We start from the raw sequence: 27,769 nt of genomic DNA on the forward strand, positions 1-27,769 counted from the left end.
AAGCCACAAACCTACCCCTTAGCCTCAATGCACACATGTTCACTCGCCCAGAGGTCTAATGAGCAAAGCCTTCCAGCCCTCTGAAGCTCTGGTCTCCCTTGCATTCTCAGAAAGCTCCTTCCAAGGAAGCAGGACCTCACACACAATGTGCACCAGCCAATGTCTAGAGCCAATGTGGCCCACCATGGTATATGAGAGAGTCTGAATTAAGGCAAAATAGCTTTAAATAAGAAATAGCTAATAGCTAGTAGCTAAGAAATAGCTAATTCTCTTGGACCATGACACATTGCTTTAGGTGATATGCCCTAAAAAGACCAATGTAACTTGAACAAAAATGTTTACATCAGCACTTGTAATACTAGTAAGTGCACAATAAATACACTGAATAGATGAATAAATAAAAGGTAAAACCAGAAATTATCAGCAATCATAGAATATCTAAGCAAATTAGTATTTAGTAACACAAAATTACGTCTAGAAGCATTAAGAATGGCAGGGGAATTACTGTTCCTACCCAGAAACTTACACATGAAATAATTTTTAAGGAAAAAGGCAGAGCAAGATAATATGCATATATGAACTGCATACAAGATGCACCAATAAAGATGTAAGAATATGAGGTAATGAATCTATAATTTTATATATGGTGCATTTGTTACCAGCACAAATGAACAATAAAGTTGGTCATCAACATTTAAATGAATAAAATGGCCTGAATTTTCTCTCTCATGGCATACTCTGTGTCAGTACCCTTTATAAATGTTTATAGAAGACAAAAAATAACTATAGGGAGAAGAGACAAGGACAGGGGGCGGGCTGACCTGGAGCTGGGTTTGGGGGCTGCCTGGTGTAGGACACGTTGAACGCGGGCTCCTCGATCAGCGGTGGGGGATACATGCGCCTCCGGATGAAGAAGCCAGCTCCGCAGCAGAACAGTACACCCATCATCAGGAGGAACCTGAGGAGAGCCAGACGTGAGGCTGGAGCTCAGAGTATTTAGGAGGTTGAGAGGAAGCCCCAGGGCTCAGTCGTGTGACTCATAGGCTTCATGGTTTCCCTGGTAATCCAGGGATGGGGCAGAGGGCATGGTGGGATGGGGCAAGGTGGATTCTTGGCCTGCAGACTCCTGGGATGTCCCTTAGATAGAAGCCACTAAGACTGAGGTGCTCTGTGAGACCTGTGCCTCAAATACCTCCAAATGGCTAACTGGTTTCAAAGCACTGGTGTAATTACTTCCTAAAGTCCATGGATCTGACATCAGGTCAATATATTTTAATCTGAACAGAAGATGCTGCCTAGATTCTGTCTCAAAGTCATAGCAGATCCAGTCTTTGCCTCACCGTTCCCCCCATTTTCCATACTTCACTGTCAAAGCCATGAGGGTGAACGTGTTTAACCTTTCCGAAAGCTGTCTCCATTATTATATGAGGATCTATAATGAATCAAAAATACGCTTCTTAGAGCACACATTAATTGTAGAAAAACTACAGGAATGAAGAAAATATAATAAGTAGAAAAGCTGACAATTGAGAAAACTTCAGGATCTAAGTATGGGTAAACATTCTCCACATTTGACCCTGAAGTCTGATTGTGGTGCCAAGTGCCTTAAGGATAGCACCTTTGTGCATTTCATCTAGGAATTCTCATTGGCTCACATCTTCAGCATTCAGCAAATGATTACAGAATGATTGAGTGAATGAATGATTTTTTTTCCCACTTCCCTATACCTTTTGTTTCCTGAAAAGAACATAGTTACTCTTAGAAGGGTCAAAAATGATAGACAAAACTGAAAGACAAAACAGAGAAACTCTTGCCCATCTCTTAACTTACATGGTGATGGAACCCATAGAATCTACTAGAATCTCACACAACATACCCACACTGATGGAGGAAAGCCTATTATTACCTTTGCACAGGATAAACACACAGCAGAGCTGGTCATGGGCAATAGGACCATTCCACACATTAAAAAAAAAAAAAAAAATTAAGAAAGGAGTGGATGTTAAGGCCTTTCACTTAACATGATGCTAAGAGCAAGGTCCTCAGTCAGATGACAAGAACTTACTGGTTACCTTGGAACATGGAACAGGGAGAAAAATCAAAGGGAGGAGACAGAAAAATGATTGAGGAAAGGACTGCAAGTGTTGCCTTTGTGTTGCTTCCTAATTCATTATTCATTCAACAAGCAATTGTTAAGTACCTGCATGCCCCTGGCACCATGCTGAGAAATGACAGTGAGGAAAGCAGGTGAGGTTCCCCCTCAAAACGGAACTTAATTCCTAACAGGGAAGGGAGACAGTAAACAAAAAATATACACAATTATTTATTTATAACTCTGTTAAGTACAAAGAAAGAAAAATGAGGGATGAAAGAATAGGTTTTGCAGGTGTGCTAGTGTGTGTGTGATAAAATATACATTACACAGAATTCACCATTTTAAACATTTTTCAATGTCCAATTCAGTGCACCACAAGGTTTACACAAAGGTAGCTGTTGTAGTAAAGAAGATCAAAAAAGCACCCTGCCCTTCAGTGACACCTGAGCTGGATCCTATGTAATAGGAAGAGACAAGCTGGAGAGAAGGAAAGAAACATTCTGGGTGGAAAGAACAGTGCAGGTAAAGTTGCCATGGCAGGAGAAGTTCAGGGACCAGACACAGAAAAAAAGGTTCTGTGGCTGGAAGCGGGGACAACAGATATAGTCCCGGCAGTCAGAAAGATCCAAACTGCAGGGTGTTGATGAGTAAGGCAACCCTCAGCAATATGCTGGGATCTCAGAGAGAAACAGATTAAATCCAATTTCCTGCTGGGTGAGATGGAACACACCTGAAATCACAGTAGCTCCGGAGGCTGGGCTGAGGCAGGAGGATTGCAAGTTCAAAGCCAGCCCCAGCAACTTAGTGAAAATCTGTTTCCAAAAAAAGGCTGGGGATGTGGCTCAGTGGTTAAGTACCCTTGGGTTCAATCCCCAGGACAGGAAAAATAAAAAAGAAAAAAAAAAAGAAAAAAGAAAAAAAGAAAAGAAAGAAGGAAAACTAATTTCGCTTGGGTGGAGTCAGAGATAACCTGACCTTCAACTGAAAATATCTAAGTGGTACTATATAAAGCATAGAGAGGCTAAGTGTGTTCAAGGGTTTATTTTCTCAAATACTATGACTGCTAAGAGACCAGCTCCCTGGATAGCAAAATACGGAAGTTATCTGAGATCTTGGTCTACTCCATGAAAAAAGTCAAAAAGCCAAAATGTTGATTCCACTGCCAAATGGATATTTTTGTTTTTAATTTTTCCTAGAGGAAAAATGACCTTGTATCTCATACCGTGTGACACAGAACAAGTATGAGGCAGGGATAGCAGAGTCACATGGCAGGAGACCAACTCCTGGTTTAGTTATTAATCACCACTTGACTCATTCCTTGTTGAAATTTATTAGGCTGAGAATTTATTTTGGAAGAGAGGAACTGACAAAGGGGCAGAAGAACGTTATGAACAAGGAAAGGGAAGCCGTAGCAGGTCAGTTAAGGGGGAAAGGTGTGATACACAATGAGAAAAGTAGTTCTTAAAGTATTAGGAGCTACAAGTTGCTTGTTCACTGCATAATCTCTTGTTGCTTGATAGGGTCTGGAAACTTTCCAGGGATTAAGGGAGGAAGTCTTGTTCCTTTTATATCATTAGAAACAACTTGGTTTCTTAATTTTAGTTTGTTTTTGCAACTCTTTGCTGTGTTCCCCCTAGACTTTAGTACAGCCATTCTCAACTCTTGAGAGCCCCCGTGGCCAGGGTACAGCTGCTATGCAAACCCTGTTGCCTGGAACCCACTCCAGAACCCAGCATGAGAAGCCCTAGCAGCAGGCTCACTCACAGGCTACACCTGCTGGTCATCATTTGGACCCTGTGTGCTTTCCAATTGTAATCAGAGGTGTTATCAGCCCACCGTTCCTAATCCTGACAATTTCATTCAGGTCTACTTGGTTAAAGATCATTCACGATTTTAGAGTTGGTCAGCTTTATCATCTTCACCAAATGTCTATCCCCTGACAGAAGCCTCCCATTGCTCTATTCCTATGTGTACCCTTCTTATGTTCCTAACCCTCCAATGTGCTGTCTCTTTGATAAGGACACCCTCTCTGAAGAACTACTCAAAAGTTTTCTAGCTTTTCCCAAACTTCTGGCATCAGAGGATCTGTGAGTTATTTGCAGAGCGCTGGTTTAAAATTATTTACCTGAAATTATCTGCTCAGACATCTGTCTCTTTCAGGAGCCTGACTACCATAAGGGTCTCTCCACAGAACCCACACCAAACACCTGGTGTGCATTAGACACCTGATATTTACTGAGAGAAGGAAGATATGGGGCAGAGTTAAAGTATTCTTTGCATTTTAGCTGGGGCACCTGAAACTCACATTGCAAGGTGTTCTCTGGCAAGTTGAACCTTGTGTCTGAATCTCAATTCTAGCAACTTGACCAAACCTTCTGGCAGGTGGCACTCTGATCTGATCTTGCAAGAGCCTGATGCTATTCAACGGGACTTGTAATAGCTTCTCTGTGTGTGGGATCCTGCTAAGTAACTGTGTGCCATCTCATTGAGGGGTCCTGTCTATGACACATGACCCTAGTCAACAGCTCCAAATTACCTGGTTGCCAGTTCAGGTAAAATTTCCCAGGAAGACCAACAGAAGCTGAGAAGCCCTAACACTGTGGACTCTCATTTTTGTTTTTTCTTTTTTAATCACATAATGAACTTTGACATTGGTTTTTGGTTTGTTTTTTGTTTTTGTTTTTTTTGGTTTTTTTTGTTTCTTTTCTTTTCTGTTTTCTGGGCATTCCCACAAACTCATCATCATTCATGTTATGCTTTAGACGACTTGAATACCTCCAAACCTTTTGGGGATCAGGGTTTCATGCTCTTGACAGTCCTGCCTCCTTGTGCCATGAGGTCCCAGGAAGCTACTCCTGGGTAAGAGCATGTTCTCAAACTAGGTTACTCTCTGAAATGCCACCTCCCACCTGTCCTCCTCCCCTACTTTAGTTCTGGTCCTCTACACAAAGGTGCACACAAAGGTGTTTACATTTGTGAAGTCTTGGGCTAAAACAATCCATCGTCCCATATAGTTTTAAACACCGGCAACTGTGAGGTGGGGGAAGTAGGACATTAACACTCTCTCATTCAGTAGGGTGCAGCCATCCAGTCAAGGCTGCTCATGGTCGTCCTCAGGGAGGCCTGGCCAGGTGCTGAGGACACAGATGAGACCCAGGCCCCAAATGTCTGAAGTCCAATCAAGGAGCTGGTGAATGGAGCTGTTGCTGTTAAAGAAAATGCTCATGTGACAAGTGCAGGCCTTATTCCCTGCTGGCTTGTCTGATCAAACATTGGGAAGAACTGTCAAAGAAAATCTCACAAAAATTCAAGTGGCTGCTGCAATGTTCTCAACAAGGTTTATAAAATCTTAAAATGTCAATAAGGTCAGAATCTCAAAGTCATGTAAAGGAGCTTAAGTCAAGAAGAGCATGAAGTCTTAACACTTAGTGGAGTTCACCTGAGGACATCACCATCATATGGGAACGGAGGAATGGGTGGGTCTAAGAAATGCTCTTTTGGTCTTAAAGAAATCCTTCCCCATGATGCTGTGCCACACCTGACATCTGAAGCAAAACCTATTGTTATGGTTTAGATATGAGATGGCGACTGAAAAGCTGATGTTAGGCAATGCAGGAATGTTCAGAGGTGAAAAAATTAGATTAAGAAAGCTATAACCTAGTAAGTGGATTGATCCATTTGATGGATTTATAAATTTGAATAGATTACTGGGTGGTAACTGTAGGCAGGCAGAGTGTGGCTGGAGGAAGTAGGTCATGAGGCATGTGCCCCTGGGGATTATACTTTGTCCCTGGCTCCCCCACCCTCCACTTCTTGGCTGCTATGAACTGAGCAGCTTTCCTCCCCTATACCCTTCTGCCATGATGTCTTTCCTCACCTCAGACCCAGAGCAATGAAGTCAGCCAACCATGGACTGAAGCTCTGAAATTCTAAGCTCTAAATAAATTCTTCCCTTCTAAGTTTCCTTGTCAGGTATTTTAGTCATAGCTATGAAGAGCTGACTAACACACCTATTATCTAGTGTCAAATGGATTCTCAGAGATCCCTAAAGGGGCATCCTCTGGGGATTGTTATTCAAATTGAGGCTTCTCTCCATAGTGGAAACTCAGCATCCCATCCTCTCCTCTATGATTTGAGAGACTTCAGATGATGCTTTAAACTTTCCTCCAAGGAGCTGGAAGAGGGACAAGGATGCAGGCTGCCAATCCTGAAAGCTAAGATTCTGCTGACACATGGTGAATGGAGAGAATTGCTTTCCAGACAGCAGAAACTTCATCACAAGTCTCAATTTGCTGATTCTGACTCCTTAGGACAATCAGTCTTAGCTCCATTTTCAAAATGGAGCTCCATTCATCCTACAGTTGATGAAGGGAGAGGCTGTTGTTACCCAGCTACCTCTCCAAAAGCGTAACTCTTCCTCCCCAACCAGGAGCCTATGGAAATGGAATAAGCTTTCTGCAAGCTCTGTGACATAACCACCCTCAGGAAGCCAACTCATGTACTGGTTTTCCTGACCCAGGCCATCCCAAAGGCCACAGTCCAAGGTGAAGGCGATAGAACTAAGGTGGTGACAATACTGACAGTGGGCAGAGCTCTTGAGGGCTGGGGGCAATGGTGGAGACCAGCACTTGGGAACAAGAAAGAACTGTAACCTACCAAAAATACCACAGCCTCTGTATGGAGAGGGCCCGCACACAGCACCTGGAACCACAGCAGTCCTCATAGGAGCGGCATCTGCAGGAGAGAGAGAGAGGTGCACAGGCTGGTCACCATTCTGGGTCAGAAGGAACAGCCAAACCAGTCACAAGGTCCTGGCCAGGTTTTAATGCAAGCATTATTAGAAGAAAAAATAGGTGAAAGGACAGTGCTGCCCCCACTGCATTCCACACAACTAGCAGAGCTGCCTATTGTCCGTCTGGTGGCCCAAAGGAAGTATGAGACAGATGTAGCCCATGTAATTCAAAGTTCTGTGCTTACTATATGGGATCCTTTAGGGAGGCATGATGACTCAAGATGGACATTAAACCTGCTAAATCTTCACCCAGAAGGATGTTCTGCCACAGACTGGTACCAACAGGCATTGATCTCTGCTCAGTCTTCAATCGTGATGGTGGGGAAAAGGTCGAACTACCTCACTAAGTCCACTAATGCCCAAAGCAGAGATTATGGAGTCAAAAAGTTAGAAGGCTTAGTCCTGATCTTGCCACTTGCTAGCTGTGGGACTTCCAGCAAGTTAATCTCATGAGGCTCAGTTTCTTCATTAGCAAAATAGGTAGAATGGTGGGCGCCCTTCTCAGTGATAATTTAAGATTCTAGGACATGATCCATACTTAAAGTGCTGATAAGCCTTAGGATCATTCACACTGCCTCTTTCCCCCACATACCTCACCATGCCTGAGGTCTTAGGGCCTCCGGGAGGGCATGGACTCAGGGGCTATCCTCACTCAGAAAAGCCACCTGGGAAAGGCCCTGGCTGAGAAGGGACCCACTGCAGGCCTCTGATGAGTCATTTAGTTCCTTCTATTCCTGCCCTTCCTCGTTTCCTCTGTTTTGTTTTGTTTTTTTTGAAAGGGAAAAGGCTATGGAAGTTCAAACCCTTTGATTCTGCCTTTTCGTACTTATAGGGAAGCTTTTCCGAGAGCAATCTGTGTCCAGGTGGGAGTGGATTATTTCTCAATTATGTGAGGATCACCTAACTGTGAAAAAAAATGGTTTTTCTTTAAAAAAGGTAGATGGAAGAAGTATGCAATTCCACCAAGATTTTTGGCACTGAATTTGCAGAGTACTGCAGTACAGATAGGCTTGTTTTATGTTTAAAAAAAAAAAAAAAAAAAAAAAAAAAAAAAGCGTAGAAAGTATTAGTTAAGAAGTAGAATGACCTGGAAGTCAGCAGACCAGATCTCCAAAGCTACTTCTCTAAGGTTATGCTTATTTTATGTGTGTGTGTGTGCACGCACATTTTTAAATAAAGCTTAAATTTCTTATATTTATTTATTAGCAGGTTTTATGTATTTTTCTTAACATGTATTAATTGTACATATTAATGGGATTAATTTCTAGAAGCTGTGTGACATTTTAACACATGCATGTGGAAAATCAATGCAGGAGGGGTCACCAAGGAATTTTAAGCTTTGTTCTGCCTCTTTGTAAACACACAGCAGGGACTGCAGCTAAATCCTATATTCTTTCAAGGATCAACTAAGCTGAGAAACACCCCCAACAACAGCCACGCCTACCACACACACACACACACACACACACACACACTCACACACAAAACCACAAACAATATGGATGTTTTCACATCTAGTCTATCTTCCCATGAACTTCTCTACCTAGAACCCAAATTGTTATAATGTCAATGAGATGCTCCCAAAAGACAGTGGATTGCATCAACTAATATGTAACAGTCACCTACAGAGCGCCCACGCATCAGAAAAGCAGCCACGGTGGAGCTGCTAGGAGCTCGCTCCCTGCTGGGTCCTGGGGTGGAGCAATCAAACCTAGATGGGAACCCCTGTGGAGGAGGAACTTTCTTTCTAAAAGAGGGAGACAAACAATAAACAAGAAAAACAGGACCCATTTTAGATGGTGATAAATTTTACTGCAGTGAAAAAGGAAGCAGGTGCCAGCAGGGCAGGTTGAGGGAATCGGGGTGATGGGTAACATGATTTTAAATAGCGTGTTCAGGGATGACTCAGAGAAGGTGACATCTAAGCAGAAACCACATAAAAGTCCACTTTCAAGATGACCTGAGCTAACAGAAGGGCCTGTGTTTGGGGGCTGGGGGCCCCTTCAGTCCTTGCTCCTTGAGCCCTGCAGTGGCACACTGGAGAAGGGTGTTTAAGCACAGAAGGTGAGAGAATGAAACGCCCAGTCAGGGAGCAGGGGGCACAGAACCTGGACTAGGGCTACACCAGCAAGGACCCAGCACTACACAAACAGCAATCTGCAATTGCTTGGTGCTCTTCTTTCTCAAAATCTTCTTGCTCTTGTGTCTATGTGTGTATGTGTATGTGGGTGGAGAAAGAGGGGGAACATTCAAGGGAGATATAGGATCTCTTGCTGTTAGGGTCAGTGGTATTCAGATACTTCACTATAAACTAAGATTGCTCCATATCATGAATTTGCAAAGACGAGTCTTATTAGCAAGTGTCAGATTCACGATGACTGTGATAGTGTGATAGGCCAAGATTCTCACTCTTTACTGTATATGCCCTGCACAATCCCCTCCCTTTTAGTGTAAATCTCCTATCCTGTACACACATTGGGCCACTTCCATGATTATGGAATGGCAAATAAACAGGTATATAATAATTGAAAACCCTGATATAGCAGACAGGAAAATTATCCCGTTGGTTTGAGGAGAAGCTGCCATGTTTTAGGAGACCATGCAGCTAGAACTGAATGTGATTTCTAGAAGCTGTGAATAACCCCAGCTGTCCTAAAACCATTAGGAACTGAACCCTGCCAATAAACTGAAGGTACTGAAGGAACTTGAAAGAAGACTCCAAAGGTCAGATGAGAACACAACCGCACCAATCCCTTGATTTCTGACTTTTAAGATTCTGAGTAGAGAAACCATCTATGCTATGTCTACATTTGTAACTTACAAAATCTGTGAGATAATTATGAATGCTATTTCAGTCTGCTAATCTTTTTGTAACTTATTAGACAGCAAGAGAATAAATAAAGATGAGAAGTTATGAGCACTTCTTATATAACAGACACCAGGTTAAGTGCTTCACAAATGTCGGGAATCCATATGCAAGGTAAACATTATTAGTGCCGTGTTTTAAATAAATTTAGAAAAAAAGACACTGGGGATGTTGTACCTCTTGACCTAGTTCACTGCCTGCTGACACCAAGAATGGACTTGGCCAGCATTTCAGGAAACTGTTTTTTACACAGACAATGCCTCTCTGGCAATACTGAGTCTGTCAACAGCACAGGGCTTCCCCACTTGATTTCCCTCTTCTTCCTTGGTCCTGCTTCTATAAGCTGCTGTACAAATTGGAAATACCATAAGAGACAATGTGAAGAAAGCACAGTAACCCTTAGGCAAATGGCAGGAGGTGCCTAAAATAGAGTCCACAGATAGGAATCAGTAACCATTTTTGACAGATAACTACAGGGATACTTAGTTGAACATGGAACTTCATACCGAACAGAAAGTTTCCCAGAAAAACCTACATCATTCTATGATAAGAATCCTCTCAGCAGAGAACAATTGTTAAAGGACTACAATGATACACAGAGATGCAACAGTGGTGGTGTTGGTTTGAAGTGAACAGTGAGCCTACAATATTATAGGCCAGAACAGTGTTTCCCAGTGGCTGTGATCTCACTGGTAGATTGTGAAATCAAGTCATTTGGTTGTATCTTAAGAATGTGAAAATCAGTTAAAAATATCAGAGGGCATCACGTATAAAAATTGTTTTATGAAACTCACTTTTCATCACACACATGTACAAAGCTATGTGTGCACTAGGTTGCATCATAAATCGCATTTCTTCAAAGCTGTTGAGGAAGCCCCAAGTCAAAAGTGGATATAGGCTGTTGTGTCCAGAATCAGCTTCTTTCATTCTCCTGGGAGCTTCTTGGAGGCTTCAGGTCCAAATCCACTATGAGATCACGTTCTACAGTTAGTAGTAATGGGATAGATCATTTTCTGTTCCCCTATGTTTTCTGCCTGATTAGTCAAAAAGCTAAGGGCATTTTTGCTCACAGTTCTACCAATCTGCCCAATAGTGATAAATTCTACAAGGCATAACTCTCATAAAGATGCTCTCAAAATATGCCCTACTCAAACACTACTTGTGAACAGCCTCTGCTGCAGTCACTGAAGGAGCAAAGGGTGGCTGACGATGGGTGGAGAACAAGGGTGACAGACATGGTGGTTTGGAGGAACCAGGGCCCTTTCTCTCCTGTTGCTATGGTACCCTGACGTTCCTTGATATATTCTGTCTCTCTCTCTCCCATTAATACCCAACTAAAGAGAGCCACCCAAGCTCAGGACACAGTCAGGGCTTGGAGTACATCCAATACTGATAACCATAACCTGGTATAAAAAAGGACAGCATGTACAAAGTACTAAATTTAGTGACTGAATCATCTTTCAAGAGCTGAATTTGCTAAACTATTTCACTTTCAGAGTTACACTAATATAAAAGCATTTGCTGCTTTGAGACCCAAGCTCTGCAGCATCCTATTTCTCATATGAGAAGAAGCAGACCAAATCTACCAGCTTTTAGACACATTTAGAGCCCCTTGTCTAGGATTCTGGGATGCGTATGCACACGCGCACACACACACACTCACCTTTCAGCCTGACAATACTAGAAGTATAACAGATGGTGAGTTCCTAACTGAAACTCCTCCTTGTTGGCAAGATTCAATACCTAAATGCTTGAGCTCACTTTTTAGGATCCAATTTTGAAACACCAGCAGCAAATACATATTGTCAACTGATTATCTGCTCTCTTCTCTCAAAACACAGAGCATGCTTTATGCTCCCTTGTTCAGCTGAAGACCCGTTTACTCTAAGTATCCTTGAGGCTCATCTGCAGTTCTGGCCTAGCTCCCAGTGTGGATGTTGGCAAGTGCCAGGCACTCGAAGGAGCACACAGTAATTCATGGGGTGACATTCTTACCCTTTTTCCCTCTGCTGCTTTCTTCCAATGAAGCTGCTGGTAAATTGGGGCCCTAAGCACCCACCTGCTGACATTCTAACTAGCTGAAATTATGAACAAAATGTTAATGGCAACATTGAGCTTAATTAAAAGTAGTAAACATTTACAGGCAGTCTAGCACACTAAATAAGCCCATTGCTCAATACTTCAAGTACAGTGCTCCTAGTGCCATAAGCCTCCAAAGGACACTTGAATTTCGATGGACTTCTGCAAGGCTAACCTGGATGTAGAACAGATCAGGATGGAGACCATAGACTGGGATTCTCCTTCTCGTTCTACTATGTGCCAGATGTAAAAATTCACAGGCTCACAATAGAAAAGAACAAACATCACTCATAACCAAATCCAACCTTCAGCACATCTAATTATAGGTCTGGAACTCTGAAATGCACATGATCCTTAAAAAGAGTGGAAAGAGCATGTACTTCTGTGGAAATAGGTCTCTGGAACTACTTTCTGTTAGCCAAGTGCTCCTGACTGTATGCCAGGATCCAAATGTAGATTACCGGTAAGGTCAGAGAATGGGTCAGTCCACTGAGATTAAGTATTAATTTGTAACTCAGTATATTACAAAGATAAAATCAGGTGTCTAGCCCATCTCCCCTGGTAAATGATCGTGAGGCAATCCTTACGATGCACAACGTACAAGGAGACACCTGTCTGGAAGTACGTGAGCTACAATTTAGAAATGTGTCATAGCAGTGGTTAAATGCAGATGTAACTGGATGGTCCTTTGGGAAATTCTGGAGCCTGAGAAATATGCATGTCATTCTTAGCATTGCCCAGAAGTGAACACTGTCTGGCCACTAGCACATTTATTCTTAGTCTCTAGGTCACATGTATCTCAAGGGTAGAAAAGGATGACATTAGGTCAGGGAATTTCAATGTTAATAAAGTCACAAAATATTTTTATTTTAAAGAGTCAAATGTTGCTATGTAAACATTTTCATGTGATGTCACTGTGGACTGAACACTGTTCCCCCACCTTCTACCCGATTCATGTGTTAAAACACTAATCCCCACTGGAATGGTAAAAAGAGGCAGAGCCTTGGGAGGAAATAAGGTCATGAGGGTGGAGCTCTCATGAATGGGATTAGTGCTTTACAAAAAGAGGCAGAAGAGGGCTTGCTTCTCTCTCTGCTCTTCACCAAGTGAAGATACAATATCTGCAACCCAGGACCCCAATCTGCCAGCACCTGGATTGTGGACTTCCAACCTCCAGAATGGTGAGAAATAAATGAGTGTTATTTAAGCTACCCATTCTCTGGTATTGTTCTTACAGCAGCCCAGACTAAGACAATGTTAAATGGTAATTAATTATATTTAAACTGATCAGTAGACAATTATCTCTGCATCTAATGGAACAACTACAATATAAGTATTCAAGGTGCATATCTAGAGATAACATGTGTGGGGATTGTAAATAATAATAATAATTATAATCATTATGATTATAATCATTAATACTATTATTGTTAAGAGGGTATGGCTAAAAGGAAAAATTTAGAATTGAGTGAATTCCTTCCAACATCATTCCATTTAATATCTAATCCTGAGCCAAAATGGTGGCATGTACCTGTAGCCTCAGTTTCTTAGGAAGATTAGGCAGGAGATTAATTTAAGCCCAGGTATAGGATAGCCTGGGCAAAATGAGACCCAGTTTAAACAAACAAACAATAGCAAAACTCCAATCCTTTCCCTGTCTGCAGGATTAAGTCTAAGTAGACTACTGTCTTCCTTTCTGTTCTTGCCAGGACAATACTTTCTTTTTCCTGTTTAAATCAAGTTTTTTAGTTTGATATCTGGGCCCACCATCTACTCTACTCTTAATAACATCTGTATTTTCCCAGAAGTAGGCCTATGTCAGATGCTTCAACACTTCCTGAGTTAGGAACAGGAAATACACTGAGGTTTACTAGAGGCTTATCAATTAATACCAGTAAGAAACTGAGTGTTCTGGGAAAATGAAACACAGAGCCCTACAATGTTTTAGTAGAAAATTCCAAGGGTGAACAAATAGTTTGGAGAAGGGTTGATCCTTAACTCACCTAACATACTTGGAAAATCTCTTCAGCCTGGGCAAAATAATGAGACCTGAAGAGCTCTGCACCATCCTTATAACAAGGAATCCATTCCAACTGCATTCAGTGAAGGAACTTTTCTTTCAACTTCTCCACACAGAGACTCTCTACCGCTTGATACAGGATCCCCCAGGCCTTGTGTCAATGGGCATTCCTCCTTGTTCAGAGTCCAAGAGAGGCTACCTCTTGGTCTGGTTCCCAACTCACAAAGGCGGTCCTCTTAGTGTCTGAAGGGACTCCCATGATTTCCTGAGTCTTTTCTCCCCTAAGAAACTATGTCAAATTTGGGTACAATGTCAGGAGGAAGAATACCAGTTTGCTCCCATTTCCACACTTACTGCAGCCTCAGATAGTATTAACCTTTTTTAGCAACCATGACATAAGGTGAATTGTAATGAGCCTTCTATCAGCTAAAATATCCAAGATTTTCTCCATAAGTTCTATCTTCCCAACCTGTACTGATCCAATAAGGTTCAGTATTTTATATTTATCCATAGATTTTTTTTTTCATGTATTAAATCTAGCCAATTATTTTCACCTGCCAAGAGCTTTTGGATCCTTATTCTGTCACTCAAAGCATTCACTATTCCTTACAGTTTTCTGTCATTTAAGGATAAGAGTTAAGGTTTCGTTGGGACCCAGGAATTTCAAATGCTACCCAGTCAATTCTGTTCCTCCTTCAGCAGTGATCCCATGGCAGATGCCTTAGCACAATGTCTGATGACTCCACAGTCAAGTCAAATGGAGATGAGACTTGGTTCTGAAAATAAAGTGGAATCTTCCCCTGACTTAAAGCTGGGGTCCAAACCAGGAGATCTTCCTAAAGTCCAACAGGCTACCTGGAATAAGAAAATCAAAGAAAGATAGATGCCATACAACAGAGTGAGTTCACATAGCTGTATGGAGTGTCAGAGAGAGGAAGAGACCAGGAGAGCATATGGCAAGGCAATGAGGCAGGAAGAGGAAGGTGAGTTCACAAACATGGCCTAGCCCACAGCTAGATGTCATCTCAGCAAGTGGAGCAAACCCGTTTCACCACCTTGATAAAAAGAATGGGGAAGTGAACTTTATGGTATGTGAATTATATCTCAATTCAGGAAGGAAGAAAGAAAAAAGGAAAGAAGAGAGGGAGGAAAGGAGGGAGAGGGAGGGAAAGATGGACAAGACCTATTCTGATGATTTGTAAATATGACTGCCATAGCATGTCTTCATATTTTCATTCAAATCAATGATAAAATGTGGATGATCGAATCAATGGTGAATTCCATTAGAGACCTTCTTTCCATATTGGGATTTTACTTACATGATTTTATAGATGCAACTCTTTGTACAATAGTTACAAATCCACCTAATTGGCCTGGTTGTTTAGACTAGAATTCCCCATCTATCAGCTAAGATTTGAGTACAACACTATCAAGTAACTCTATGCCAAGTCAGAGATGTCATGGTCTCATGGTTTCACTGGGGAAAAAAAAAAAAAACAAGACCAACTTGATTTAACAATAGAAGGGCAAACCCCAATTAGTTCCAAAAGATCACAAAGCATTCCTTCAATGATTGCCTGAAGCTTTCATAGTGGTCCCCACCATTCTGGTGAATGCCCACGGCAAAGAGCTTGTATTCCATCTTTCACACACATCCTTCTAAAATGTCAGCATGGTGTGCTGCTTGCTTCCTGAGCATACTGGTGTCTTGGGTATCCCTGCCTTTTTCCTCCTAGACAGAAAAGGTCATTTGTGAGCATTGTGACGTTTTTCCCACTAATTAGCTTAAGCACTTTCCTTTCAGATGCATGTCAAAAAATCATATCCAAATCTTTCCTAACACTAAGTCTGTCACTCAAAAATCTACCACTCACCATCAATTCTAACCTGTTACAAGTTTTTTTTTTTTTTTTTTTTATTATACTAATATGTAATTACTCCCAGTCTTATTAGAGCATAACCTGGTAGATTACATCTCCAGAGTTTCCTTTAGGACTCCAACCTGCCATGGGAAGGTTGTCTCCATTTGAATGAGGTATTAATAAATCCCACCACTGCAGGACCCTTTATATGTGGACATAACTCAAGTAGGGAGAAGGAGGTCAGGTGGGACCTCAGCAGCTTCAGGTGCTCTTGCTCTGCGATGAACACTTTGGCAAGTGGTGTTTCTCTGCATTGGCTCACACTAGAATCACCAGGAAGCTTTCAAAGTACCTGTGCCTAGGCAGGCACAGTGGCACATGCCTGTCATCCCAGCTACTAGGGAGGCTGAGGGAGATGACCACAGGTTCAAGGCCAGCTTGGGAAACTCAGCAAAACTCTGTCTCAAAATAAAAGGTGAAAAGGGCTAAGGATATTGCTTAGTGATACAGCACTTGCCCAGTGTATGTGAAGCCCTTCATTTAATCCTGATACCACAGTAAAAAAAACAACAACAAAACCCAAAATAAACCTGGTTCCTGTTGGTCGGGAATCATTCCTCAATTCTAGTACACAGCCAGGACTGAAAACCAATTACCTAAGTTTGGAGGTTTCTTGCCTATTATTCTTTTCTGGGCACCCAGCAGGTATGTGTGGGGTTTGCAGTGGGAAATGTTGTTTTTTCTTTTGTGGTTAGTTTGGTTTTTTTTGTTTTTTTTTTTTAAGCTTTATTGAGATATAATTAGTATACAAAGAGCTACATGTTTAACGTGTACAATTTTATGAATTTGGACATAGTCAAATGCCCATAAAACCATAGCCACAATTAAGGCTGATATTTTGGTAGGTATTATTGTACATTTGTGCATATTTAACATGTACATTTTAAAAAGACTTTTGTATTGAAAAACACAAAGTTTTAGACTTTTTATCTATTAGTCAAAAGCTTCACAGATTAAGGATGAACTGACAGTTCTTTTGTTCTCTCAACTCTGACAATGCATATGTTAGAAACCTCCTTCCCAGTTTGATGCTGTTTCCCTAACTGGCAGAAGTGTGCTTTTTTCTTTAGATATTCAGGCATATTTTGATGATCCTTTAATTTGGATTTGGTTCAATACGTCCCATGGAAAAGTCAAACACCTCTGAGCTCTAGAAGGGGACAGCAGTGGCTCTAATGAGACCTGACCGTAACTCTGAGGGCAGAAAAGGCTTCCCTGTCAGTCCTTCCTTTGGAGACATATTTATTACCAGAAGACACCTTCTCAAACTCATAAACCCAAACTGCCTGTATTTAGGGTAGCATATGGGATTTATCTAGGGAAATTTTATTTTTATTTCTATGATGGAAGAAAGTATTATAAAAGCTTATTAGAAACCCTGTAATTAACAAACCAAATGGAGTAGAAAGTGCTCATTTTCTTGCCATTTTAACCTAGTTGCAGCCAGAGTCAAGGTGAGGAGATGAGATAAGATGCATTGAGATGCTTTTAAACTATAGCTGAACTTTGCTAACTCCAGAATTTTTGAAACTACCCTAGTGTTTCTGGGGTATGGGTTTTCTTCTTTTTTTGTCTTTTCAGTAAATTATAGTTTTTGGCTAATTCTCTATAAGATTAAAAAAAAAAGTCATCTTATGATCTTATAATATTTTAATTTGATCATAACATTCCTATCCAAAGATTTCAAAAAATCACACAGGCATGATAAATATGAACAGAATGATATGAGTTTAGCAATGAGATCTGGAAGGGAGGCAGATTATAGTACCCCCAAATCTGGGAATTTAGAATCAGGTAAACACCTGATTCTTTCTCGGCTCTACTTTTGCTGGAGTGCATATCTTAGTCCTTTCAGGCTGTTGCAACAAAACAGCACAGACTCAGTAATCTACAAATGACAGAAATTTATTACTGACAGTTCTGGCAGCTAGGAAGCCTCAGATGGAGACATTAGCAAATTCCTATCTGGTGAGGATCCCTGCTTCACAGATGGTGTCTTGTCACTGTGACTTCACAAGGCAGAAGACAAGGTAACCAACATTTATGAAGGCACTCATCACTTCCCAAAGGCCCCAATTCTTGACAGTATCACACTAAATATTAGGTTCCAACATGTAAATTTAGAGGGACATATACTCAGAGCATAGCAGTTGGTTAGCTATTATTTACCTGCCCAGAACTCTTAAATCCATATCCTATCTTTGACTCCCTCCTGAGCTGCAAAAGCAAATTCTCCAACAGTTCTACTTCCTAGATATTCTACAAGAACTTCAAACTCACCATAAGCAAAAATGACATTCTCCACTCACTATTCTACTAAAGCCTTCCCTCAACCTCCTCTTTTCAAGATTTCTGTCTCATCTACCCACCAGAAACCTCTGGGTTACTTGACTCCCATTTCCACATCAGTTATTCTGAGAAATGTTTTTCAAACCTATAGCTCTCTTCCTTAGCTCCATTACACTGAAAGATCAGATTCTCCATATTTTGTCCTCCTTCCATCTAAGTACTACCCTGTTTCCAAACAACCTTCTCAAAGACCAAGCTGACAGTGTTGCCTTGCTCTGTGCACAAGGAAGTACTGTTTCCTCAGAAAGCCACTTAAGACCTTTCTGGTTAAGCCTCACCTTCCTTTCTCCTGCCATTAGCTATCTTCCAGGCACCCTGCGATCATTCTATCCTTATGGTTTCCCAAATATACCTTGCATATTCATATTTTCATGCCTTCCATGCTTCTTATATGCTCTGAAACTGCCCCTCACCCTTCAAAGTTCAGCTCTGCTGCGAGTTTAGCTCAGTGGTAGAGTGCTTGCCTAACTTGCCCAGAGTTTGATCCCCAGCACTACGAAAAAAAAAATTTTTAAATCAGCTCTGTGAGCTCTTTCCCAACCCAAGTTCCATGTCCTCTCCCATTCATCATGCTTTTTTTTTCCTTTCCAGGATTCCAATTTATATAGTTCTCACCATGCACGATACTGTCATGTCCACATCAGACACAAGCTGAAAAGCTAGCTTGTCTCACTCCTCTCTGTCTAGTCAGGTGGCTACCATGGTTCCTGGCACATAGTAACTGCTTTGCCTTAAGCAGAAGTGATATTGTAGCAGAAAAGAGAATCACCACAGATGGAAACACTTCATTAATTTACATGAACTGAAGAGTATAAAGCACACTGTGATTACAATGTTAATACACAAAGCTGGTGAGGATGGTTCGAAACAGGTGCTCTCACACAAGGATGGGTCATTACATCATGACAACCTTCAGGGAGAATAATCTGGCAGTATTTATTCAAATATAAAATTAGCATAATCTTTGATTCAGCAATTCTACTTCTGCCAATCTATCCCATGACAAAAATAAGTTTTAGTGCATAAAGACAGTATGTAGGAAGCTGCTTTTATTAAGTACTGAGGCATACTGTAATCCTTTCCCAAATTCTTGGACTCAGAACTGATTCACAAATGATAAGAAATGAAACACAATGTATTGTATAATACCACCAGCAGGATCTGCCTTGAAATATAGAAAACATCATACCAAATAGAATTTTGAAAAGATTATAAATAGCTTCATATCTATTCAAATCTGTTCTTGCTGCCAAGTGAATATTGAAAATTCACTTATGAGCACTGCTTTAAATTTTAAAAATACAGTTAAGGAACTGTGAACCTTCAGTAGTAGAAAACAAACAAGCAAACAAAAACCTCAAAAGCTGTTACTTCCTGAATTATCAAACCACAGTGCAATGTGAAAATGAATTATGGTACATCTCCATCATATACCAAAAAGGATGAGGTTGCTGTGCATACAGAATTAGAAGAATTTTATAATGTGTAGTTAATTTAAAAATCAAGTTACAAATATATATTATAGACAGATATAATGATCACATTTTAGGGGTCAAGCTAGGGCTCTTGAGTGGAAGATCACAAATGCAATCTTTCCCTGGTTATGGAGAAGATAATACCTCTAACTTATACAAGAATCTTCATTGATAAGCTGAACAAGAACTTGAGGGTGAGAAGTGAAATCCTGCTTCAGAATATGTTTCCCAGCCTTTCCAGATAGCTATCTAAAGGCAGTGCTCAACCCTTTCATCACTCAGGACAGAACAGCAGAGGTTTGGAAAGGGATGTGTGGCAAAATGCAGTGAAGCAAGCACTCCTCCCCTACCCCACCCACCTTTTCCACCCTGCACATCCCCAGATTTCTCAGTGCTAGAAGGACAGTCTGGCAGAGGGCACCCATCAGGTCCCAGTGTCTGACTATGGGACCATGAGGGGAGCTCACACCTATGTTTCCTACTGGTCAATGGTGGCCTTGTATCTGGGGACACTGGATCTGACCCTGGCACCTTGTACCCTAGGTAAAGTGACCCAGCTCTGCAAAGCTTGTTTGGGGATCCTAATCTGATACCTGTGAACAGCACTTCAGCCACTCATGGCATTAATTATTCACAGCAGAGAAATGAATCCAGAGAGAGACAACCATACAAGGTAACATGGGTACTTTAAAAGAAGCTTTGCACTCCAACAGGGGATTTAGGAATAGGGTCTGAGAGAGGTCTGGTCAAAATTAATAAGCAGAGAAAAGTAGTACTAGAAGGAACAGCCACTGAGCATTGCTGAATAAGCCAGGGACCATGAGATCCTCAAGGGCAGGCCCTGCCTTCCTGGTCTTTGACACCTCACTGTCTCTGCATGCTGGCTCCCTCCCTTTTAGTGGTGATCTGGAAATAACAGGTCCTTAGAAATGTAGGACCTTGATGGACCTTTTCCTTACTTGTTTCATCAACCCTATCTTTCTGTTATCTTTACCAAAATGCTGTCCATTTGTTCCCTTCCATTCTCTCCCTTCAACAACAGAGGATATGGATTTCCTACAGTCTCAACGTAGCTAACTTCAAAAAGTTTCTCTGCATTCTTTCCTTCAGGGCACTTATAGTTGAACCAACAACTAAGATATGGGAGCTAAAAGAACACCAATAATTCATTTGAGCCCTGTACCCGCTGCTCCATCCATGTGGCAGGCAAAGAAATGACCCAATCACATAAGAATTCTGATCATACTGTAAGCCTAGAGGAAAGCCTGAGCCTCTCTTGGTGTCATTTATTTTGCTAGCAAAACTAGACTATGACGGTCATAAGGAGTCCCCAGCATTCTGAGAATAAAGGTAAGTTATGTACCATCTTTGGGGTAAACTCTTTTCCACCTGCCAGCCCCCTAGAAGGCATTGGAGTTTATTCACTCTTAAATCACTGGTGTCCAGTCCAGAAAACTCAACCACTTCTAACCTATCCTTGATTTTCTGGAAGATGCCAGAGTCCTTTTTATTTGATAAACAGAACAAGAGACTTGCACATCTAAATCATCAGCATTCTCTGGCATGAAGAAAAGTAATTGTTCAAATTAATGTCTGTGTACCTGACAGTTTGAAAACTCCACTTCAACATCTAATATGCTGTTTAAGGAACTTCAAGATCTGGACCAATGAGTGGGCACAAGCTCACAGATTCACCCAACTGCTGGACTGTGGGATTCGTACATTTTCCCACTGTTGTTTCGGTATGCAGACCTGCAGAAGACTCACTGCTTTGGAAAATATGAGGTGCTAGATTTGTATTTGGCAAGTTGGTTAGACCCTTGATGAGCTAAAATCCATCTCACATTTGCTGCTTGTCTCAGTTACAACACATGAACCATTTAAATCATTTGTCTTTTATTTTCTAGGCTATAAATTATTATAAACAGCCAGCTACAGTGTCATGATGAATCCTTGAGGACTCTTCAGCATAGGGAACTGGGGCTAAGAAAGGTCAGGAGATTTGCCCAAGATCACAAAACAATCTGCTGGCAGAGCTGAACCACAGAAGTCTCTTGACTTCCGGTTTCTAAAACATGCTCCACCAACAAAGACTGCTGTCCGAATAGCGCTTTCATTTTCCACCCCTCCTCTAGGACACCATTTGCTTCCGTTAGTAAATGCACATTGAATATATTCTATGGACCAGGTCCTGTGTGCGTACAGAAGATAGAAAACTCAGCAAGACCCAACCTGTGCCTTGATGAACTTTCAGTCTACAGAAGAGACAACAGACATTTATTTCAGCAACAGTGAGTCATGTGAAGGAACATAGTCTGAGGCACCAAGAAGACACAAACCCTCAGCTGGAACAGGGGGAAAGGAAGAGAGAAAGACCCTAGTCAAGGGCTTTCTAGAGGACATTACATATTTATCATTGGTAGGAAAGTACACTGCACAGAGTTGGTGCTTTGTAAACATTACCTCTTCTTACGCCTGGGCTTTGTATCATATCATGTGCCTGACATACTGACATGTACTGAATCACCTTCCACTTGTTGCTGTATCCAAGCCATCTTCCAGATACCAGATCTTTCCCTGGATGTAATTATGGGAAGGACACCTCTGCAGAGTTGAGACCACACACTTCAGCTTTTAGAAAGTATGACAATTCTTGCAGACAGGAGATACTGCTCTTTATCTAAGCAGTCTCTCCACTGTGTGGAAGGGGTCAGTTATTACCATGTGGTGTCCATTTAGGCACCAAGGGGACTTCCAGATAACCTCTGGCAGATGCTATAGATGGCATGGGAAGGGCCCTCTCAGAATTATCAGTGCCCTGCAATGATGTAGTTCTGTCCTCCGGGGCAACAGTCCCTGAGGCTTAATAGTCAAGGTTCCATCCTCTCACCTTTGGCCACAAACCCAGCCTCTCCAAGCTTCAGTGTGTGAAAATCACAAGTGTTAGACACAGTACAGATATTACACATTGTTACTGAGTCCTTCCTCTGTATGTCACATACTTGATGACACACTGCATAACAACCTAAGGTAGTAGGTACTATGGACACATAGTACCTTATAGAGAGAACTAACTTCTGCAGACTAAGTAATCTGCCAAGTCACTCAGCCAGGGAGAGCAAGGTGAGTTGGGATTACTGCTCCCTGTGCCATGTGACTTCTGTTCTGCACATGCAGAAGCACCAGGTGCAGAACCTGCAAGGGGTGAGAGCTCCCTATTGCCTGATGAAGGAGAAGGTCATAGTGCTTCCTGCAGCTACCTGGGTGTCAAAGTGAGTTCCCGGATATGAAACTGTATTTAGCCTCTTCTCTGATAAATGCCACTTTTGTCTGCTATACTTTCTGGACTGGGACAAAAGAGTACTCCTTTGGATCCATGCCTGCAGGGCCCTAAGCTGTGCTCCTTGGCAGGGCCTTTCCTTATCTTCTCATCTCTTGCTTCTCAGCAGCTCACACTGTGTTCCAAGTCTTGCACACAAGGGGTTGAGTGAGGGAATCGTGGGAGGAAGGAAAACTCAAGTAGAGAACCTGAGCAAAGGAACTGGATTTGGGGAGACCACATGACCACTTGCTATTTTTAAACCACACTGTTGCTAAGAGGAGACACCTAGTAAGCCCTGAACCAAAGTACAAAAAAAGACCCATTTTAATTAAGAACACTCTAAAGGGCAGCTGCAACAGGAAAGAAAGGTTGTGAAGTGCAAAGGTAGGGAAAGAGAAAAAATAGGAGGAAGGCTTGAAATATGTGTTTCTCTATGATCCCAAAGGACGTTTTTCTAAAAAAAAAAAAAAAAAAAATTGTTTTTGTGCATATACATATGTAGTCTCCCAGCTCAACTCTGGTAAAGTATGAAATGGAAATAAAACTTGATGAAGGAGAGGGCAGAAAGAGTGATACATTTAGCATAATGAATCAGAACAGGTGAGAGTGAATTTATATGTCTAGGTTCCTCCAATGGAAACTTAAGTATCATAAAAAAAAATTAGCCTCTATGAGTTTAGAATACTGAAATGAAATTCAGAGACATGCAGAGAGGCAAGAGGAGGAATGTCAGATGGGATTTCTAGTGAGAAAAAAATAAATTAGATTTTCGAATATAAAAGCAAAGTTTCTAAGACAAGTTTGCAACCTAGATGTTCTCTCCCCAGTGACTCCTACATGGAAGGTTATAGTTACAAAATAAAGGTGTTATTTGAAATATATTTCCTGCATGGGGAAAAAAATCAATCTATAACAGCACAGAAGGATGCCAACTTGAATCAACACATCTTTAAGGAATTATCCATTTTGGAGAATATTATATAAAGCACTTTACCCAGAAGAAATGAAAGGTATAATACACTGGAAATATATTTTTAAAATGAGATCCATTGTAACTTGTAGGTTTTTTAATGTAATGTTATAGATGCTTCAGAAATAACCAATCTCACAATATTACACCATGCCTCTGAGGCCCAAGTACCTTCTGTGTCCTATATAGCACAGCAACACACAAATGACATGTGGCAGACACTCAACAAATACTTGGAGACTGAGAGAATGAAGTACAGCTGTCACTGCCTCAGGAGAGCATCTTGCACATAAACATTTAGAGAGGCCAGGTCAGGGGCAGTGTAACAAGAACAGATCACTAGCCCAATGCTTGATACTGTCCTGATGCTGAACAACAGGGTAAGCCCAGGGCCAGCTCTGAGTCTTCCATTACCTGTACCACTGTTAGTTCTAATCCACGGAATTGGCTTGATTGGGCAGTCATGTCTTCTGCAGGCCCCAGCACTTCCAGTATGCACTGTGGCTAATACATAACCTGCAGCAAGACCAGCTTGAATATAGAAGCTAAAAAATTTCTCCTCATTCCCCTTGAATAAAAATGCTTCATTATCCATCTAGTCAGAGATCAGGGAGAACAGTTTTGAGTGTTAAGTATCCCAAGTGCTGGTTGACTGAAGTAGGTGGCTCTTTTCCTGGGCATCACGATGGGCTCAAGGTTGCATCAGGACTCTGACATCCCTCAAATGTGTAGAAAAGTGGCATATTTAGCCTGTATGAGAATTAATCACATGAACCTATTTACCAGAGATGTCTGTTATCATTGGGTATGTAGATATTCACATGTGATTTCAGTTTTGACCATGATCCAAAAGGTCAAAACTTGTCTTAACATTTTAGAGAGGAAGAAATGGATGAGGTCAAAGAGATGGTAAATAATAGAGTGAAGTAATAAAGCTGTTTAAAGCTGAATAGAGGTGGTGATTGCACAATGTTGGGAATATCCTCTGTGCTACTGCATAATTCACCTTAAAATGGTTAATTGTTATGTGAGTTCGCCTCAAAAAAGAAAAAAACAGAGCAAATATTTGAGGCCTGACCTTTTGTTACCTACTTAAAATCTATGCTTAAGGAAAGGGTACCAGAATATGGGAAAATATGAGAAATAAAAATCAGGGATAGAAAGCTGCACAAACAAGAGACAATGATTTGTGCCAGGCACTGGGACAAAGTCATGTATGTAAAATAAGTTTACACGCCACTGCCACTTCCTGGAAGCACTCAGGGGACACACAATGTGTTAGACTAGTGTTAGTGAGGACTACTCAGGGTACTATATCAGAGCCAAATGGAGAAAGAGGAAGAAGTCCTGATGCAGGGGAAGGAAAACTGAATCATGCAAGACTTCTCATGACATGAACTGCCTCAACATTTAGGAATGTGCCAGGCACTATTCTAGGCACAGGAAATTCCAAAAAGTATAAGTCACTGCTCTTATGGAATTCAAAATAAAGAGAGAAGATATTAAAAAAAAAAAAGAAAGAAAGAAAAGAAAAAGAAGATCAAGCCAGACAAATATCTTGCAAACCTACTGTTTATAAAGATGGAAAAAAATCTGGGGCTGGGGTTGTGGCTCAGTGGTAATGCCCTTGCCTAGCACATGTGGGGCACTGGGTTCACTTCTCAGCACCACACAAAAAAATAAGTAAAATAAAAGTACTGTGACCATACAACTAAGAAATATTTTTTAAAAATAAATTAAAAAAAAAAGATGGATAAAAAGCTGTACTTTGTCCCTAATGATTGTAATAAAAAATGTAACATGAAAATTTAGAAGATATGAGATCTGGATGAGAGAAGAGATAGAAGATGCATTCAAAAGTTTCTGCATTGGTTCAGATGAGCACTGAGAGAAGGCTGGGTTCAGATGAGGGCACTATAAATATAGGAGAGAAACAGGAAGATCAGAGGTAGAATCAAGGGAACTAGTGGTTGTGGCTGGGATTTTCCAATGGCTATGAGATTAAGGGCATTAATTCGTGTCCAGGGTATGCCTAGCCTATGCTGGGTACAATAAGTATTACCTGTTATTATTTCTATGTTGAGTGTCAGTATTCTAATGCCAGTATCCTAATCATTAAAGTCAAGTGACTTTTCATCTTTCATGATAATACATCTTGGAGCTCTGGATCCTTCTCACCATTGGAAAAAAGGAAAGGAAATCAAACCAGCAGGTATGTGTGATGAGAACAGGACTTGTCTTTGCGTTCTCTCTCAATGCAGAAACAATCTCAAAATATATAATAAATAAGGAAAAAAAAATGAACAAGTACAAGAATAGCCATTCACTCTCACAAATTGATCAACAAAACAATTGGAGAAATATCTGTTTTCAAGGAAGAACTCATTTGAAGAAGTGGGTGACACACCTTCACAAAAGAAGCTGAATCAAGGAAAGGCAGACTAACAAAAATTCATTGAAGAGAGAAGAACCAAAATATTTTATCTCCCCTGTTATAACTATTTTTCTTCAACCTGACAGCTCTGGAATTAGAATCAAAGTCGTTATGCTGCTGCTTCATTTTACAAGTGGGTTTTGTCTTTCTGTAGCTGCAAAGGCTCTCTGCCAGGACCCCTGCAAGTGGGGTGTTAAGGATTCCTGCTTGTCGGTATGAAACCAAGACAAGACATTGCCAATTTCCCTGTGCTTCACATATGCATAAGCCTTCCTCATCTCAGGTTGGTCTCCCTAGACAGGTAAGAATAACAGAAAAACAAATGTACATCCTGGACAATTAAGAAACAATACTTTAGTTATCACACTTGTCTCCAAGTGTCTAAGGGGATTGGTTCCAGTACCCCTGCAGATATCAAAATCCAAACATGCTCAAGTCCCTCATATAAAACACCCTAGTACTTGTACAAAGTTTATGCATATCCCCTCCAAATCATCTCTGTATTACTTATAATACCAAATATGATGTAAATGCTATGTAAATAGTAGTTATACTGTATTGTTTAGGGGACAATAACAGGGGAAGAAGTCTATACATGGTTAGTACAGACCCAATTTTGAGGTATCCTATGGCTGGCTGGCTGTGTTACGTATTTCCTATCCAATTAGTCTATATACTAGAATATACAGTATTTCTGCTATAACACAATTTATGTGTATTATTGAAAAAATCTCATGTTTTACAAAATTATACTAAAGACATCAGAGCTTTTGGGGAAAATTGATTTAGAACAATCCACACAAAACCTATGGAACTTCAAAACACAATCAAAAACAGTAATTGGTATCCTGGAGAGGAAATCCAATTACCAAGGCAGGTGGCTGTACATAGTTAGTGGCTAACCCAGCAGATATTAAAAATACATAATAACAACAGGGAGAAAGTGCAGCAACACTTTAATAAGAGCAAACCTAGCAGATACCCAGAAGGGCACAGGAAGGAACGTAACCTGCCTCCTGAGTGGAGAGCTATACGGAGCAGAGCTATGATTGCACCTGTCTAGGGAGGGCTTCAGGGAGAAGAATCATTGTGATTTCTCTCTCTCTCTCTCTCACACTCACACACACACACACACACACACACACACACACTCTCTCTCTCTCTCTCTCTCTCTCTCTCTCTCTCTCTCTCTCTCTCTCTCATGCCCCTCCCCCACAATACAAACTCACATACTACTTGAGCTCAGCTGAAACTCTTTCTTGTCCTGCTCAAGTTCATAAATCTATTCCTATTATCCTTCTCCCTTTACTTAGGAAAATAAACCGACATAAGTTTTGCCTTCCAAAGACACCTTGCTCCTTTTCACCAATCATGTAGGAGAAGCTCAGATGCCTCACAAACAGAGCCCATAGTATTTATATCCTCAAAGTGACTGATCTGAGCAG

At 41.1% G+C, this 27,769-nt stretch overlaps 1 protein-coding gene across 4 annotated transcripts in view; it reads right to left on the minus strand.

The window, feature by feature from the left end:
- VOPP1 (VOPP1 WW domain binding protein) overlaps nucleotides 1-27,769 on the minus strand; it is a 101,407-nt gene that overhangs the window by 21,365 nt on the left and 52,273 nt on the right. For all 4 annotated transcript variants that reach the window (XM_079151516.1, XM_079151519.1, XM_079151518.1 and 1 more), the window contains 2 exons: nucleotides 6,752-6,829; nucleotides 822-958 (listed from right to left, as the gene is read on the minus strand). In XM_079151516.1, coding sequence (XP_079007642.1) covers nucleotides 822-958; nucleotides 6,752-6,829 — 215 coding nt within the window. The remainder of the gene's footprint in view (nucleotides 1-821; nucleotides 959-6,751; nucleotides 6,830-27,769) is intronic.

Source organism: Sciurus vulgaris (assembly GCF_902686455.1).
Source record: "Sciurus vulgaris genome assembly, chromosome: 8".
Lineage (NCBI taxonomy): Eukaryota > Metazoa > Chordata > Mammalia > Rodentia > Sciuridae > Sciurus > Sciurus vulgaris.